Source organism: Electrona antarctica (genome assembly GCF_951216825.1).
Source record: "Electrona antarctica genome assembly, chromosome: 13".
Taxonomy (NCBI): Eukaryota; Metazoa; Chordata; class Actinopteri; order Myctophiformes; family Myctophidae; genus Electrona; species Electrona antarctica.
This window is the reverse complement of record NC_136794.1, coordinates 50,938,159-50,958,215: the sequence shown is the minus strand read 5'-3', so window position 1 is coordinate 50,958,215 and position 20,057 is coordinate 50,938,159. Positions and strand designations below refer to the sequence as shown.

Below are 20,057 nucleotides of genomic sequence, written 5' to 3'. Positions count from 1 at the left end.
ATAGAAATAGAACAACACATGGTGATAAAATACATACATAGAAATAGAACAATAGAACAACACATGGTGATAAAATACATACATAGAAATAGAACAATAGAACAACACATGGTGATAAAATACATACATAGAAATAGAACAATAGAACAACACATGGTGATAAAATACATACATAGAAATAGAACAATAGAACAACACATGGTGATAAAATACATACATAGAAATAGAACAATAGAACAACACATGGTGATAAAATACATACATAGAAATAGAACAATAGAACAACACATGGTGATAAAATACATACATAGAAATAGAACAATAGAACAACACATGGTGATAAAATACATACATAGAAATAGAACAATAGAACAACACATGGTGATAAAATACATACATAGAAATAGAACAATAGAACAACACATGGTGATAAAATACATACATATAAATAGAACAATAGAACAACACATGGTGATAAAATACATACATATAAATAGAACAATAGAACAACACATGGTGATAAAATACATACATAGAAATAGAACAATAGAACAACACATGGTGATAAAATACATACATAGAAATAGAACAATAGAACAACACATGGTGATAAAATACATACATATAAATAGAACAATAGAACAACACATGGTGATAAAATACATACATAGAAATAGAACAATAGAACAACACATGGTGATAAAATACATACATAGAAATAGAACAATAGAACAACACATGGTGATAAAATACATACATAGAAATAGAACAATAGAACAACACATGGTGATAAAATACATACATAGAAATAGAACAATAGAACAACACATGGTGATAAAATACATACATAGAAATAGAACAATAGAACAACACATGGTGAGTACATTGAAACTACTGGTATACACTATAGAACTAGTAGTATACACTGTACAATGCTGTGTGTGTGTGTGTGTGTGTGTGTGTGTGTGTGTGTGTGTGTGTGTGTGTGGATCCATACTTTCTGGCGATGGCCTTCAGGACTTGAAGCTGGGACTGCTTGTCTTCATTGATTCCAACATAGACCAGCTTATCAAACCTGATCAATACATATATTGATTATTAATAAAACATAGACCAGCTTATCAAACCTGATCAGAAACAAAATATATATACATTATTAACTCATTCAACGCCGACACCGCCATCTGGTGGCTGAATATGGTAGAACACCAGCCATTCATCTCCATGGAGAACAGTCTTAATTTGAAAGCCGTTTCTCTTGGAAACTGAGAAACAGGAAGTGAACACTCGCTACGTAAACATGAGTGATGTCTATGCGCTCCTGATCACATCTCTAATATCAGCGACGGCGGCGGTGACCTCTGACCTGCCAGGTCTGAGCAGTGATTGGTCCAGGAGGTCGGGTCGGTTGGTGGCTCCGATCACGAAAAGTCCTTCACGAGAACCGAGAGAATCCAACTCGGCCAAGAGCTGAGAAACCACCCTGGAAACACCAGAGCACAGCACACAGCAGAACATTAACCCATTTTGGTATTAGCATTATGTTATGCTTTAGCTATTGAAAAATAGCAGATCTACAAGCTCATAGCGCGCCACTCGGTGGCGCGCTATGAGCTTGTAGGTCTGCTATTTTTTTTAAATCGAAGAACGACTGACATATAAACATAGCTTTTTCAGAAAACTGTCAGGATGTAAAAGGCATTTTTAGAATCTGATCTCAGGTCAAAATGGGTTAAGATACCACCCTGGAACATCACATATCACAGCAGAACATTAGGATACCACCCTGGAACATCACATATCACAGCAGAACATTAGGATACCACCCTGGGGACATCACATATCATAGCAGAACATTAGGATACCACCCTGGGGACATCACATATCATAGCAGAACAGTTTTCTTTTTCTTTTTTTAAGTTTTCTTTTTTTTAAAGTTTTTTCTCTCTATTTTTTTTAGTTTTCTTTTTAAATTTTTTGTGTCTCTTTAAAAAAAAAGTTTTCTACTGTGTGTGTGTGCGCGCATGCGTGCGTGTTTTTTATGTGTGATACAGCTGCACCCTCTGGTGGCAAGCGGGTGGTGTCACAGACAGACAGACAGACAGACAGTTCTGCCGGACTGGAACATCACAGCCGAGCCGCTAACATTGTCGCGTTGATCAATCCAGCTCACCGCCAACAGGATTTGTCGGTCTGTCTGTCTGCTGTGTAGCTGAACACACTGTCTGTCTGTCTGTCTGCTGTGTAGCTGAACACACTGTCTGATATCACTGGTGATCAATTTATCTTTATTAGGCCATATTCTTTTGCCATATTAGGAGAACAACAGTCATCAGCTTCCTGGATTGGCTGGCCTGGCTCATGGGCCTTGCCTGATTGGTCAAAGCTTTGCGTGACATTTGCACCACTGAACCAATAAGTGACGGCGAGTGCAGCAGAAGGACTGCATTGTGTTACAGAGAGACGTGATCAATCCAACCTGATCTACGCTGTGAGAAATGTTCTGCTGGACGCTACATCTGGATGGAGCTCCAGAGCTTTACTCGAACAAGGCTGTTGCATTCGGACGCCATGTTTACTCATTCAGTGGAAACGCTAACGACAAGCAGATTCATGTGAACGTCTTCAACACAGTGTCTTTGTGCTGGAGGAAGTTCACCCCTGTGACCCCTGGAATAGGACAACCTAACCTTGAGGTTCCATCTAGGCGCTGGGACCACACAGCTGTGCTGATAGAATATACTGTCTACCTCTGGGGAGGGATGACTAGCCAAGGTTACTGCAATGTCCTTTATGCATTTGATGTCGACACCCACAAATGGTTCAAACCACAGGTTTCTGGGACCGTTCCAGAGGGGAGGAGCTACCACTCAGCCTGTGGCTGCGTTCGAATTGCTAGGGTTGTTCCCTACTCCCTACTCCCCATACGGGGACCCAGACTCAGTGGACTCAAATAGTGATTAATTCGGACAATACTCCCTGTATGGGGAGCACCGACTCTGACGTCAATATCGGTAGAGGGCACTATAGGTCCGCGGGTTCATGTACTTTTTATTTGCATTGTAATCCCCATAGGGTTTTTTCAGATCGCCTCATAAAGAACTGTATGAAAAATAAACAAATCATCCCGGCCGTTTCACTCATTTGGATATGAAAAATCAACTGACTACAAGAAACCAGTCAAAACGCTGCTGCTGAATTTTCGCTAGGAACAGACTGTATCAAATTAGTGACTGCAGGCTGTCACCTCCCTGCAAGGACAGTTTGTTAAATTATTTTTAAATTCATGGATGAATAAAGAAAAGATAGGTTAATGAAAATATGTTTGCAGCAGGCATTTAGGCCTATATGTCTATGATAAAAAGGTTATTATCAATAAATTAATATTATATCCATTATCCAGCAATATGAAAACAGTGCACCACCTTGACAATATGAAAATATCGGCAGCATGATTATGCCGTACCCGGGTACGGCAAAAATAGCCGATCTATAAGCAACGCGACGTCCGTGTTGTGAGCTTGTAGATCGGGTACTTTTGGTAAATAATTACCAAAAGTAGCCGATCTACAAGCTCTGCTCACAATACGGACGTTAACAGAAACAGCAGTCCAATAAATTACTGCCTACATAATGAAGTTTTAATGCATTTATCGCAATTCAATGAAATAATGTTAGATAACATATATTTTTTAATGGCAGGAATTAATTCATATTAATAAAACATATGTTCGGAGACACAATGAATGTGTCTCACATGCATGTACAAAATATATATTGGACTTTAGCACATAGCTTTACAACCTCACCAACCTTAATCCAAAAACTATTAAAATATATTCTACAGCAAGCAACTGATTCCTCTCCTAACGTCATGCGCTGGGCCTGGGTTATACAATAAATCAATTAGTAATACTATTGCAAATTAATTGTTTTATTATAAATAAAATAAAACAATTGCAAATAAATGCACAGATCATTTGTCTCGAGATCTGTAGCTTCGAGATCCGCCAGGGAAGAAAAGAGAGGGGAAAACGAACGTTTAAAAAGTACATTTGTGTTGATTTCTTTCGCTGGTTCAACTTCTGCCTTTTCTGAGTTGGAGCGCAATGAGCGCATGCATGCAGAAGCAGCGCACGTGCGCGCAAACGCGTGCATGTGCGCTCAAGAGCGAGCTTGCACAATGCATTATGGGACAGATTTGCTTCGCTGTGTTTTTGTAGTGACCATCGGATGGTCCCTACAATTCCCGGTGCATTGTGGGATACTTCAGTCCACTACATTAGGGTGCAAAAATGCTCACTACATATTCGGACACTATAAAAAAATGGCGGAACCCCAAAGTAGTGCACTATATGGGGCATAGGGAATTAATTCGAACGCAGCCTGTGTCTTGGGGAAGGTCATATCCATGGAGGATTAACCCAGACTGGATCCACTAATGACATCTACAAGTTGGACACCACCACAATGGTCTGGTCTTTAATTAACACCAGAGGAACTCCACCTCCTGCTTCATCATATCACTGCTACCATCATCGGGTCAAAGACGTTTGTATTTGGGGGCTGTAGGGGGTGGGGTCAGCACTACAACACCATCACCATGTCAGTGTTTGACACAGAGACCAACCAGTGGATGAACACACCTTCTACACAGCTTCTACCAGAAGGACGCTACGGTCATTCAGCCTTTACCTACAATGGAGAGCTGTACATATTTGGTGGCAGGAACTATAACCATACCTTCAATGATCTGTGGAAATTCAGTCCAGGAACCTTCTCCTGGAAGAAGGTTGAGCCCAAGGGGAAAGGACCATGTCAGATGTATACGATGTGCTGTGGCATGGTGGGAGATTGTGTCATCCTCTTTGGAGGTGACAACACCCCTGGTGACCTGTATGTCTTAGACTTCAGTCCTAGCCTCAAGACATTATGCAAGCTAGCAGTTATTCAGTACGATCTGGATCAGTCTGAACTCCCACACAACATCGGGTGGGAACTGGCAGCCATGACTGGCAACAGCAAATTAATAGAACACTCACTTCCTAAACAGTCTCTGCCTGAACTCCAATCTCTCCCGTCAAATCAAACTCAGCTTCTTCTTTGCAACAGTGGAGTCTGTTCTCCTGTACGGCAGTGAATGCTGGACCCTGAAGCCAACCCTGCAGAAGTCTCTAGACGGGTGCTACACCAGAATGCTGCGTGCAGTACTTAACATCAGCAAGAGTGTACATGTTACTAACAAGACTCTGTATGAGGGATTACCAAGGGTGAGACAGAAAATAGCAGCCAGGAGAATGAGACTAGCAGGACACTGCCAAAGACACCAGGAGAATGAGACTAGCAGGACACTGCCAGAGACACCAGGAGAATGAGACTAGCAGGACACTGCCAAAGACACCAGGAGAATGAGACTAGCAGGACACTGCCAGAGACACCAGGAGAATGAGACTAGCAGGACACTGCCAAAGTCACCAGGAGAATGAGACTAACAGGACACTGCCAGAGACACCAGGAGAATGAGACTATAGCAGGACACTGCCAAAGACACCAGGAGAATGAGACTATAGCAGGACACTGCCAAAGACACCAGGATAATGAGACTATAGCAGGACACTGCCAGAGACACCAGGAGGATGAGACTATAGCAGGACACTGCCAAAGACACCAGGAGAATGAGACTAGCAGGACACTGCCAAAGACACCAGGAGGATGAGACTAGCAGGACACTGCCAGAGACACCAGGAGAATGAGACTAGCAGGACACTGCCAGAGACACCAGGAGAATGAGACTAGCAGGACACTGCCAGAGACACCAGGAGAATGAGACTAGCAGGACACTGCCAGAGACACCAGGAGAATGAGACTAGCAGGACACTGCCAGAGACACCAGGAGAATGAGACTAGCAGGACACTGCCAGAGACACCAGGAGAATGAGACTAGCAGGACACTGCCAAAGACACCAGGAGAATGAGACTAGCAGGACACTGCCAGAGACACCAGGATAATGAGACTAGCAGGACACTGCCAGAGACACCAGGATAATGAGACTAGCAGGACACTGCCAGAGACACCAGGAGAATGAGAATAGCAGGACACTGCCAAAGACACCAGGAGAATGAGACTAGCAGGACACTGCCAGAGACACCAGGAGAATGAGACTAGCAGGACACTGCCAGAGACACCAGGAGGATGAGACTAGCAGGGCACTGCCAAAGACACCAGGAGAATGAGACTATAGCAGGACACTGCCAGAGACACCAGTAGAATGAGACTAGCAGGACACTGCCAAAGACACCAGGAGAATGAGACTAGCAGGACACTGCCAGAGACACCAGGAGAATGAGACTAGCAGGACACTGCCAGAGACACCAGGAGAATGAGACTAGCAGGACACTGCCAAAGACACCAGGAGAATGAGACTAGCAGGACACTGCCAGAGACACCAGGAGAATGAGACTATAGCAGGACACTGCCAGAGACACCAGGAGAATGAGACTATAGCAGGACACTGCCAGAGACACCAGGAGAATGAGACTAGCAGGACACTGCCAAAGACACCAGGAGAATGAGACTAGCAGGACACTGCCAGAGACACCAGGAGAATGAGACTAGCAGGACACTGCCAGAGACACCAGGAGAATGAGACTAGCAGGACACTGCCAGAGACACCAGGAGAATGAGACTAGCAGGACACTGCCAGAGACACCAGGAGAATGAGACTAGCAGGACACTGCCAGAGACACCAGGAGAATGAGACTAGCAGGACACTGCCAGAGACACCAGGAGGATGAGACTAGCAGGACACTGCCAGAGACACCAGGAGGATGAGACTAGCAGGACACTGCCAGAGACACCAGGAGGATGAGACTAGCAGGACACTGCCAGAGACACCAGGAGAATGAGACTAGCAGGACACTGCCAGAGACACCAGGAGGATGAGACTAGCAGGACACTGCCAGAGACACCAGGAGAATGAGACTAGCAGGACACTGCCAGAGACACCAGGATAATGAGACTAGCAGGACACTGCCACAGACACCAGGAGAATGAGACTAGCAGGACACTGCCAAAGACACCAGGAGAATGAGACTATAGCAGGACACTGCCAGAGACACCAGGAGAATGAGACTAGCAGGACACTGCCAGAGACACCAGGATAATGAGACTACCAGGACACTGCCAAAGACACCAGGAGAATGAGACTATAGCAGGACACTGCCAGAGACACCAGGAGAATGAGACTAGCAGGACACTGCCAACGACACCAGGAGAATGAGACTATAGCAGGACACTGCCAGAGACACCAGGAGGATGAGACTAGCAGGACACTGCCAGAGACACCAGGAGAATGAGACTAGCAGGACACTGCCAGAGACACCAGGAGAATGAGACTAGCAGGACACTGCCAGAGACACCAGGAGAATGAGACTAGCAGGACACTGCCAGAGACACCAGGAGAATGAGACTATAGCAGGACACTGCCAAAGACACCAGGAGAATGAGACTATAGCAGGACACTGCCAGAGACACCAGGAGAATGAGACTATAGCAGGACACTGCCAGAGACACCAGGAGAATGAGACTAGCAGGACACTGCCAAAGACACCAGGAGAATGAGACTAGCAGGACACTGCCAAAGACACCAGGAGAATGAGACTAGCAGGACACTGCCAACGACACCAGGAGAATGAGACTTTAGCAGGACACTGCCAAAGACACCAGGAGAATGAGACTAGCAGGACACTGCCAGAGACACCAGGATAATGAGACTAGCAGGACACTGCCAGAGACACCAGGAGAATGAGACTAGCAGGACACTGCCAGAGACACCAGGAGAATGAGACTAGCAGGACACTGCCAGAGACACCAGGGGAATGAGACTATAGCAGGACACTGCCAGAGACACCAGGAGAATGAGACTATAGCAGGACACTGCCAGAGACACCAGGAGAATGAGACTAGCAGGACACTGCCAGAGACACCAGGAGAATGAGACTAGCAGGACACTGCCAGAGACACCAGGAGAATGAGACTAGCAGGACACTGCCAGAGACACCAGGAGAATGAGACTATAGCAGGACACTGCCAGAGACACCAGGAGAATATGACTATAGCAGGACACTGCCAGAGACACCAGGAGAATGAGACTAGCAGGACACTGCCAGAGACACCAGGAGAATGAGACTAGCAGGACACTGCCAGAGACACCAGGAGAATGAGACTATAGCAGGACACTGCCAGAGACACCAGGAGAATGAGACTAGCAGGACACTGCCAGAGACACCAGGAGAATGAGACTAGCAGGACACTGCCAGAGACACCAGGAGAATGAGACTATAGCAGGACACTGCCAGAGACACCAGGAGAATGAGACTAGCAGGACACTGCCAGAGACACCAGGAGAATGAGACTATAGCAGGACACTGCCAGAGACACCAGGAGAATGAGACTAGCAGGACACTGCCAGAGACACCAGGAGAATGAGACTAGCAGGACACTGCCAGAGACACCAGGAGAATGAGACTAACAGGACACTGCCAAAGACACCAGGAGAATGAGACTAGCAGGACACTGCCAAAGGCACCAGGAGAATGAGACTAGCAGGACACTGCCAAAGACACCAGGAGAATGAGACTAACAGGACACTGCCAAAGACACCAGGAGAATGAGACTAGCAGGACACTGCCAAAGGCACCAGGAGAATGAGACTAGCAGGACACTGCCAAAGGCATCAAGAACTGCCAGCCAGCAAACTGGTGCTCTGGGAACCAACACACAGGAAGCACAGCTGCTTTTTGTCTTGCTTCTCTTTTGGTTCCTGCACCAAATCATCACCTTTTGATTGATGTTTGTGACCAATAAGGAGAGCCAGTTAGAGTGATTGATGTTTGTGACCAATAAGGAGAGCCAGTTAGAGTGATTGATGTTTGTGACCAATAAGGAGAGCCAGTTAGAGTGATTGATGTTTGTGACCAATAAGGAGAGCCAGTTAGAGTGATTGATGTTTGTGACCAATAAGGAGAGCCAGTTAGAGTGATTGATGTTTCTGACCAATCAGGAGAGCCAGTTAGAGTGATTGATGTTTGTGACCAATAAGGAGAGCCAGTTATGTTCCAATATAATAACTGTATAGAGCTCTGAAGTCTGACGTCATTTACACATCCTCCAGACATGCCCCCCCCCCTCCCCACTGGGGACCCCCAGACATGCCCCCCTCCCCACTGGGGACCCCCAGACATGCCCCCCTCCCCACTGGGGACCCCCAGACACCCCACGGGGAGCCCCAGACATGCCTCCCCCTCCCCACCACCAATACAAACTGAAGAGAAAATATATCATCAATGAATACTGAAACCAGATATAATCATTAAGGAAAGTTTATGCATGCACTACTGTGTAGGCTACTATGTAAACTCTTTTCCATTCCCAGCCATTCTGTTGCAAATGTTTATTTTTTATTTTTTTCCGTCCGTCCGTCCGTCCGCCCGCCCGTACGCCCGTCCGTCCGTACGCCCGTCCGTCCGTCCGTCCGTCCGCCCGCCCGTCCGTCCGTCCGTACGCCCGTCCGTCCGTCCGTCCGCCCGCCCGTACGCCCGTACGCCCGCCCGCCCGTCCATCAACTCACCTGTCCATCACACCTCCAGAGTCTCCAGAGCGCCCCCTGCTGGGCGCCAGAGAGTCCAACTCATCAAAGAAGACGATGCAGGGAGCGGCAGCTCTGGCCTTAGAGAACACTGTTAACATTAAAATAACATAATGACCTGTTAATGGAAATAATATAATATAATAAACGGTTGCCTACTTGGAACGATGCAAGTTGGAAATGCTTGCCCCACCCAGATACTATGCGTTAATAATAAATAATAAATAATAAACTATTTATGGTAATTTATGGTAATGTGTAATTAGTTTATGGTAATGTAATACTTTGTTTATGGTAATGCAATAATGAGTTTATGGTAATGCAATAATGAGTTTATGGTAATTTATGGTAATCACCTTCTCGGACGTTCTCCTCACTCTGACCAACATACATGTTGAGAAGTTCAGGTCCTTTTACACTGTAAAAAATAACACATGTTACACTGTAAAAAAGAAAACATTTTAAACTGTAAAATGTTTTACCCTGGAATCAAATAAAAACATTTAACACAGTGTCTGCCATTGACGAGTACAGTCTCTCTAACCTGAGGAAGGTCATGTTGGTTTCAGTGGCGACGGCCTTGGCCAGCAGGGTCTTCCCGGTGCCGGGGGGTCCGTAGAGGAGCAGGCCGGTCCTCCTGAGCCCCGGACCCCCACCGGGACCCCCCAGGCAGGAGGAGAACAGGTCCGGGCGCTCCATGGGGAGACCCACCGTGTCCAGAATCTGCTGCTTCACATCCTGGAGACCCCCGATGTCCTCCCAATGCACACTGGGAACCTGCGCGCGCGCACGCACACACACACACACACACACACACACACACACACACACACACACACACACACACACACACACACACACACACACACACACACACACACACACACACACACACACACACACACACACACACACACACACACACGACTGTGAAAAGTGTACTGGTTAAGTAATCAATTGGCAGGTGTGGGGGTTGGCATGGCAATCAATTGGCTGAGGCAGAGACTGCAAATTGCACAGGTGAGAGGGATTGGGCTCATTAGGCCCACTGGCAGAGCCTGACCAGAGCCTTTTGTGGTGTTTCTGGACAACCGTGGGTCCGACCGACTCGATGCCGGGCACTGCACTCCCTGTGGGGTTGTGGAACGCGTGTGTCGAATTTGATTCTCGAGTTACGTGCATTACAACCGTACACACACACGTGCACGCACAGAGATGTGGTGCATTTATAGTAGGATCATAAGACCCACTTGCTGCATTTCAGTCTCCAGGTTTTCTTCACAATATGTATGGCAATTATTTATTATGACACTAACGGCACATTGTAGGAGTCCAGCTAGTACTAGTGGTTCTTCATTTGAAGAGACCCCCTTAACTCTGAGACCTGTAAGGGTCCATTTGGTTCCATTTGAACCCTCTCAGAGTTACAGACCTGTTGTGGTCATTCAAGCCTATCTATTCATGTGTTTCTGGTACTATTATTGTCCACTCATGTTGTTTTGTCCGTAGCAAAAATGGAATGTTGACCAAAATGTGCACCACAAGTCAACGTGGCGACGAGCGCTGATCATCATGTTTACCTTTGGTGCTCCTACAGCGGAGGACAGCGCCCTCTGCAGGACGTCCAGAGCACTGCTGAAGTCCTCGCTGTGAACGACCACACCGCTGGACGAGAGGAGCTGTTCCTGCTCCATGCTGCCCCCTAGTGACGCACTGCACACGCACGCATGCCCGCACGCACGCCCACACGCACGCCACACACACACACACACACACACACACACACACACACACACACACACACACACACACACACACACACACACACACACACACACACACACACACACACACACACACACACACACACACACACACACACACACACACGTTATTATATTATCAGACGATGACTAACTTAAACTGTATTTTGTGTTTACAAAACTAAATTAAACTAAATTAAACAAACTGAAATTAGAGACAAAATGCATATAATATGTTTTTGTTTGTATCGATACCTTTAAGAATTCTGCACCTGACTAATAACCCAAATAAATAATTAAATCAATAAATAAATAACACTAAAACGAATGAAAACTAAGCGTTTTAAACTAATTGAAACTAAACTAAAGCTAAACTATAATTAAATAGCCAAAAATGTTCTATACTTGACACGCACACAAGTAGGTGTGTGTGTGTGTGTGTGTGTGTGTGTGTGTGTGTGTGTGTGTGTGTGTGTGTGTGTTCTATTTCATACCTACTGACCGCCAGAGGGGCGGTGTTTTCAACACCTGGATATGCATCACGCGCTCGCGCATTGGTCGAATATTAATACCAACACTGTCACTCGTGACCCCCCTGTGGGCGTGAGCCACCGATATAGGTGCCCAGTTCACAGGGTTCATCCTCTTTCATCTTTTCGCCTCGAAAAGCGCAGGTCGTTGAAACTAAACAGCTACGCTACTGTGTCTCGAAACCAACGCGGTTGGAGCCATATATATATGGTTGGAGCTACCTTGTGTCCTCCAGAGACACGCGTGGTTTGTTTTCACGACTGGGGTTCCCCCCCGTGCGTTCGATACGGACGTTCGACAATATTGTCATTGTGAGGTAAGTTTGAAGTGACAGACAGTCACAGACTGCAGCATTTAGGGTGATTTTCGCCCCGCCGCTGCTGCTGGCGTGCGTTCTGTAGCAACGGAGTGTTTCTGTGAGCCAGCTCGCACGTGAGTATACTTATTACTTTCTACTGTTGTTTGACAACGCGTGTGTTTAGAACCAGCGCCGCACGTCTGCGCGCTGTGTTTGTGCTAACGTTAGCAACGAGAGTGTTCTTCGCTTCACCGCTATCGTTGTAGCTGGATACTACTGGGTTTACTGGTGGTGATATGACAAACTGTCCCGTTTACTAAAAAGTTACGATCCTGATACGTACAGAGTGACTTGCGCTCTGTCGTTTACCACCGTATTGCAGTGTGAGGACTGCTACGGTGTGAGTATTGTATATCTGTTTGGCTAATTGCTCTCGTAGTTTGCATTAGCATAGGCATTGGCAGTGCTTTTGTTCTGCTGCCTGCCACTACCACCGTATTTCGCAGTAAGGCTGCTACAGTGTGGTTATTTTTTGGTTAATTCATTCAACGCCAAGGGCTGATTTGATTTATTCCTTATTAATTGCCCCATTGTATTGGGTGTCAATATAGACACAGAGTGCTTTACACTCTGCTGCCTCCCACCGTATTCCACCGTGAAGGCTGCTAAGGTGTGAATACTTTGTGGTACTCGGGTAAACTCATTCAATGCCAAGTGCTGAGTTAACTTATTTTTTTTGTATTAATTGCCCGTTCTATTGGGTATTAATATAGGCTTTAAGAGTGCGTTACGCTCTGCTGCCTGCCACCGTATTTCAGCGAGGGCTGCTACGGTGTGGAGATTTTTGTCTTGTGTATTCGATTACCTCATCCAACGCCAAGTGTTGATCTAACTTATTCCTTATTAATTGGCATTAATATAGGCTCTGAGAGTGCGTTACGCTCTGCTGCCTGCCACCGTATTTCAGCGACTGCTGCTACGGTGTGAATACTTTTGTGGTACTCATTCAATGCCAAGGGCTGATTTGATTTATAGACAAAGAGTGCTTTACGCTCTGCTGCCTCCCACCGTATTCCACCGTGAAGGCTGCTACGGTGTGAATACTTTGTGGTATTCGGTTAACTCACTCAAGGCCAAGTGCTGAGTTAACTTATCTCTTATTAATTGCCCTGTTCTATTGGGTATTAATATAGGCTTTGAGGGTGCTTTACGCTCTGCTGCTTGCCACCGTATTTCAGCGAGGACTGCTACGGTGTGAATATATATATATATATTTTTGTTATAAGCACTGGGAGTGTGTGTTGCTCCACTGCTTTATCTCTTGCCATCATGAACAGCATCTGTAAATGCTCGGCCTCGCTGAGTCCGAACGATGGCCATGATATGTGCCCGAGCTGTCTCGGCATCGCCCATCTGAAACAAGCGCTGACGGAGGAGGCTTGTACCAACTGTGGCAGCATGCCCTATGCGGCGAGGGTTGCAAGGTTGGCTGCAATGGAGAGTCCGCTTATCGACCTACCTTGCTCAGGAATGCCCACCCTGTTGCCTGAATGCCCGGTGAGGGATCGCCGTAAACGCAAGGTTACGGGGGCAACGGCTGCGGGCTCAAAGAAGCCCAAAGTAGCCACTGTGGTCAAAGAAGCCACTGTCACCATGGTTGACCCCATGGCTCACAAGGTGGATACGTTGGCCTCTGAGTTTGCCCAGATTAAGGCCCTCCTGCTCAACCTGCAGCCTTGTGCTCCTACCGCCGATACTCTGGCTCCAGTGCCTCGGCACCAGGGCGGAGATGACCACAATGGTCATGCCAGTGAGAACGGAGAGCGGGAGGAGGATGCCATGTCCATTGCAGCCTCGAACTCCCTCTTCACTGGCACTGATGCAGATCATGATGACCCGGAAGAGGACGAGGACGAGGCACACTCGCCCAACCGCTCAGAGACGAGCTCTCTGGGGCCGGAGGTGGATGCTCCTCAGATGCCTGGGCACGACCTCTCTGTGACCAAGCAGGCCATCCTGGTGGCCTTGTCACGACAGGGGCTTGACACCCCTGTTAATACGGCCCCAACTCAAAATGCCTTCTTTAAAGGCACTGAACGGCCTACGTCCTTCAATGTGCCGCCCTCTGCGGATTTCATAAAGGAGCTCCAGTCTTGTTGGGGGGACCCAAAGTCTAATCTCCACTTCTCACAGGACTGCAGGGCCTTGTCGGCCATGGAGGATGCGGCCACATTGGGTTTGAACCGCATGCCTCCAATTGGTGAGACCGTTGCGTCCCTGGTAGTGTCCCCGGACGAGGCCCTCAGGCCGGATGCTCGTTGTCCACGAGCGCAGTGTAGAGTTACGGACGACTACCTGACTAAGAGCTACGACACAGCAGCTCGCATGGCGCGTCTCGGCAACTCTCTTTCCCATCTTGTCCTGGCCCTATCCCAGTCCCTCCAGATGGCGGGGGCTGATGCCCAGACACAGAGCCTGAGCGACTGTTCCCTCAGGGCCTTTGCTTATATGTCCAGGGAACTTGGCAGACTGATGTCTACTCTGACCATGGCCCGTCGCCAGATATGGCTCGCCCAGGCCCCATTGTCGAGCAGATGCAGAGAGTCACTCCTCAAGCTGCCCGTTGTTCCAGGGGCGGTGTTTGGGCCCGCAGCTCAAGAGGCTCTGGAACGTGGTGTTCAGGCAAGGAAGTCCAGGAAGCAGTATTCAGACCTGCGCCAGGGGTCTGGCAGGTCTGCGTCCCGGGCTGGCAGATACTCGGGTCCTTCCTACCCAGCAGCTGGTGGTCGAGGTTCCTCGGGAGGCAGGCGTTCCTTCCCTCGGCAGGTCCAACCCCAACAGAATCCCCCGCAGCCTTTCTTTCGGGCACCCACAGGCAGGGCGCCTAGGCGTGGGGCCTCTAACAGGCGTTCCTCCGGACCATCTACGGCCCGGGGGAGTCAGGCTTGACCCCCCGGACCCAGGCCCCAGCAGGTTCACCCCACAACATCTCAGCCGCTGGGAAGCCTTAACCCCAGACCCTTGGGTGCTAGCAACGCTATCCGAGGGTTACAGGGTTCAATTCAGACGTCGGCCCCCGCCATTCAACGGGGTAAGAATGACCGTGGTCGACGACCCACTGAGGTCTCGGGCCCTCAGTCACGAAATCGCAGAGCTCCTACAGAAGGGAGCCATAGAGAGTGTACCTGGTGCAGCTCAGCTAAGAGGGTACTACTCCTTTTACTTTCTCGTTCCAAAGAAGGATGGCGGGCTTCGGCCGATCCTCGACCTCAGGCAGTTGAACCACTACCTGAAGGTGTTTCGTTTTCGGATGCTGCGCACGGTGGACGTTCTCCAGTCCGTGTCAGCCAACGATTGGTTCACCAGCATCGATCTGAAGGATGCTTATTTCCATGTGCCAGTGGCACCACATCACAGAGAGTTCCTCCGCTTTGCCTTCATGGGGCAGGCATATCAATTCCGGGTGCTCCCGTTCGGTCTCTCTCTCTCCCCCGGGTCTTCACCAGATGCGTGGCAGCGGCACTTGCCCCGCTACAAGCCAGGGGTATGCGGATCCTCCCATATCTGGACGATTGGCTTCTGTGCGCCTCGAGTCGAGAGAGGGTGCTCTGCGACACGTCTGCCCTTCTGGACCATGTTGCACAGCTGGGACTCACGGTGAATTTCACCAAGAGTTCTCTGACTCCCCGTCAGGACGTGGTGTTCATCGGCATTGCCATCAACTCAGTCTCAATGAGAGCTTGCCCCTCCCCGCGGCGGGTGGACGACATTCTGGAGCTTGTCTCCCGTGTCCAAGGGGGTACAAGGTTGACGTATGGCCTGCTCCTCCGGTTGCTAGGCATGCTGATTGCTGCATCCACACTCGTGCCCCTGGGACTCCTTTCTTTGCGCCCCCTGCAGAGGTGGACCAACGCCTTGGGCCTCGACCCCAAGAGGCACCAGAAGAGGCTTGTGAGGACATCCAGCCAGTGCCGGCGGTTGCTGGAACCTTGGAAGAAACGGCAAGACCTTTGCCGGGGTGTCGTCTTGGGCTCAATACCCTCCCGCCGGGAGGTTGTTGTGACGGATGCGTCCCTCTCAGGCTGGGGGGCCGTGTGGAATCACAGAACTGTCAGAGGGGCCTGGGGCCCTCGGCAGAGACATCAGCACATAAATGTACTGGAGCTCCATACAGTGTTTCTTGCCCTCAGGCATTTCCTTCCTGCCCTGGAAGGGAAACATGTCCTTGTCCGGACAGACAATACATCAACGGTCTACCACGTAAACCATCAGGGAGGCGTCAGATCCAAGCAATCCCTGCAGGAGGCCCAGAGACTCCTTCGGTGGGCGTTCCCTCGCTTTGCGAGTCTCAGAGCGGTGCATCTCCCAGGGCTGGACAACCAGGCTGCAGACCTGCTTTCACGTGGAGGCCCTCCTCCGGGGGAATGGAGGCTGAATCCCTCAGTAATTCGGGAGGTATGGGAGAGGTTCGGGAGAGCTGGAGTGGACCTGTTCGCTTCGAGTGCGTCGACGCACTGTCCTCAGTGGTTCTCCCAGTACGAAGCGTCCAGCCCGTTGGGGCAGGACGCACTGGCTCACCCCTGGCCTCGGGACTGTCTGCTGTATGCATTCCCTCCACTCCCACTACTCAAGCTCATACTGCACAGGATAGCCACAGACGGGCACAAGGTGCTGCTGGTGGCGCCGTACTGGCCTGGGAGGGTTTGGTTCCCCATGGTCCAGCAACTTCTCGACGGGACGCCTTGGTCTCTGCCATCGAGGCAGGATCTCCTCTCTCAGGTAGGGGGCCGCATCTGGCACCCCCGCCCGGACCAACTTCGGCTCCATGTTTGGCCCCTGAAGGGCCGGACCTCCTACTGAACTCCTGTGACCAGGCAGTTGTCCGCACCATGCTCAACGCTAGGGCGCCCTCCACTAGGGCGCTGTATGCGAACAGATGGAGGCTGTTCTGTGGCTGGTGTGAAGAACAATGTGTGGACCCAGCCACGTGCTCTGTGCCGGTGCTGCTCCGCTACCTGCAGATGCTGCTGGACAAGAGTCTTCAGCCCAATACAGTGAAGGTGTATCTGGCCGCCATTTCAGCCCGGCATGTGCCAGTCGACGGGCGTACCCTGTGGTCTCACCCATGGGTGGGTAGCTTCCTGAAAGGGGCCGTTAGGTTGCACCCCCCACACGTCACCCGAGTGCCTTCATGGGATTTACCTATGGTGCTGGAAGCCCTGTGCTCAGCACCTTTCGAGCCGCTGGAGCGGGCTGACCTCAAGTGGTTATCAGTCAAGACTGCCTTCCTCCTTGCCATCACATCCGCCAAGCGGGTGGGGGAGCTCCATGCCCTGTCTGTAGCTAACGAGTGTGTTAGGTGGGCTGCGGACGGGTCTGGGGTCACACTGTGGCCCAACCCCTCTTTTCTCCCCAAGAGGATCTCAACCTTTCACGTCAACCAGCCAGTCAGGTTGGCGGCTTTCACCCCGCAGCCGGGAGCGGAGGGGCTACTCCCTGCCCCTGGGTTGTGTCCCATCCGGGCCCTGAGGCAGTACATCGCCATGACGACAGACATTCGGAAGTCAGACGCCCTCTTCCTGTGCTATGGAGGGCACAGAAAGGGGTATGCCGTCTCCAAACAACGGCTTTCTCACTGGGTGGTGGACGCCGTTTTACAGACCTACGAGCGCCGGGGGTTGCCGGCTCCCCCTGTGAGGTGTCACTCAACTCGGAGTGTCTCCACCTCCTGGGCCGCACTGAGGGGTGTCCCGCTGGCCGATATCTGTGCTGCAGCGACGTGGGCCTCTTCGTGCACATTTGCCCGCTTCTACAGGGTGAATGTGGCCGCCCCCCATCCTGTGGCGACGGCAGTGCTGTCCGCTTCTTTGTCCTGCAACTGAGGTTCGGTGAGTGCAGGTTCCTCGTGACCATGTTGGTATGAGTCATCCAGGTGTTGAAAACACCGCCCCTCTGGCGGTCAGTAGGTATGAAATAGAACGCAAGTTATGCATATAACTATGGTTCTATGAATACCGGATGACCGCCAGAGTTCATTGTCACTCGGAATCCCGACGAAAAGATTTCATGAGGATGAACCCTGTGAACTGGGCACCTATATCGGTGGCTCACGCCCACAGGGGGGTCACGAGTGACAGTGTTGGTATTAATATTCGACCAATGCGCGAGCGCGTGATGCATATCCAGGTGTTGAAAACACCGCCCCTCTGGCGGTCATCCGGTATTCATAGAACCATAGTTATATGCATAACTTGCGTCTCACCACAGCCTCCTGTGTGCAGCTCTCCCTGCTTCAGTCAACAGAGCACAGAGATCTCCTAAAACAAGACCCTGACACACACACACACACACACACACACACACACACACACACACACACACACACACACACACACACACACACACACACACACACACACACACACACACACACACACACACACACACACACACAGATCTCCTAAAACCAGACCCTGAGATGGATGACATCATGATCATGACATAATAATAATAATAATAATAATAATAATAATAATGACTCACGGCTGTCTGCTTGGCCAGGCGTGATAGGCTCACGTCCCTGCCCAGGGGGAGGGGCTTGCTGAGGCTCTCCAACATGCCCCGCCTCTCCTCCTCGTTGGGGGCAAACAGAGACACCTGGTGGACAAACACCTGCATGACATCTGGACACACGTCCCGGGGACTGGACACCGTCGCTATGACAACCACACTGTGGGGGGAGGAGTTAATGAGGAGAGGTTTAATTACAGACCGTTTAGAAATAGATGTTATTTTGTAGAACGACAACATTCAGGGCGGGAACCCCTTTTGGTGTTTTAAACATTATGTTATAATTTAGCTATTGAAAAATAGCAGATCTACAAAGCTCATAGCGCGCCACCGAGTGGCGCGCTACGAGCTTGTAGGTCTGCTATTTTTGACAAAACGTGAAAATATTTATTTCAGAAAACTGGAGGATTTAGAAGATTTTTTTTAAATTTTGAGGTCAGGCCTGAATGGGTTAACAATTTGACACTTACTGAAAAACCCTCAATATCACCATTATAAAGAAAACCCTCAATATCACCATTATAAACCCTCAATATCACCATTATAAAACCCTCAATATCACCATTATAAAACCCTCAATATCACCATTAAAAAACCCTCAATATCACCATTATAAAACCCTCAATATCACCATTATAAAACCCTCAATATCACCATTATAAAGCCCTCAATATCACCATTATAAAACCCTCAATATCATAAAACCCTCAATATCACCATTATAAAACCCTCAATATCACCATTATAAAGAAAACCCTCAATATCACCATTATAAAACCCTCAATATCACCATTATAAAACCCTCAATATCACCATTATAAAACCCTCAATATCACCATTATAAAACCCTCAATATCACCATTATAAAGCCCTCAATATCACCATTATAAAACCCTAAATATCACCATTATAAAACCCTCAATATCACCATTATAAAGAAAACCCTCAATATCACCATTATAAAACCCTCAATATCACCATTATAAAACCCTCAATATCACCATTATAAACCCCTCAATATCACCATTATAAAGCCCTCAATATCACCATTATAAAACCCTCAATATCACCATTGTAAAACCCTCAATATCACCATTATAAAGAAAACCCTCAATATCACCATTATAAAACCCTCAATATCACCATTATAAAACCCTCAATATCACCATTATAAACCCTCAATATCACCATTATAAAACCCTCAATATCACCATTATAAAGAAAACCCTCAATATCACCATTATAAAA

The 20,057-nt window shown here is 48.7% G+C and overlaps 1 protein-coding gene across 1 annotated transcript in view; it reads right to left on the bottom strand.

Annotated features, from left to right (window-relative positions):
• Window positions 1–20,057, bottom strand: part of pex6 (peroxisomal biogenesis factor 6) — a 59,793-nt gene that overhangs the window by 1,407 nt on the left and 38,329 nt on the right. Inside the window, exons 15-22 of the mRNA XM_079518661.1 lie at window positions 18,783–18,969; window positions 18,502–18,569; window positions 11,228–11,360; window positions 10,192–10,424; window positions 10,004–10,065; window positions 9,630–9,738; window positions 1,367–1,483; window positions 998–1,075 (exon numbers count right to left, since the gene is read on the bottom strand). Coding sequence (XP_079374787.1) covers window positions 998–1,075; window positions 1,367–1,483; window positions 9,630–9,738; window positions 10,004–10,065; window positions 10,192–10,424; window positions 11,228–11,360; window positions 18,502–18,569; window positions 18,783–18,969 — 987 coding nt within the window. The remainder of the gene's footprint in view (window positions 1–997; window positions 1,076–1,366; window positions 1,484–9,629; window positions 9,739–10,003; window positions 10,066–10,191; window positions 10,425–11,227; window positions 11,361–18,501; window positions 18,570–18,782; window positions 18,970–20,057) is intronic.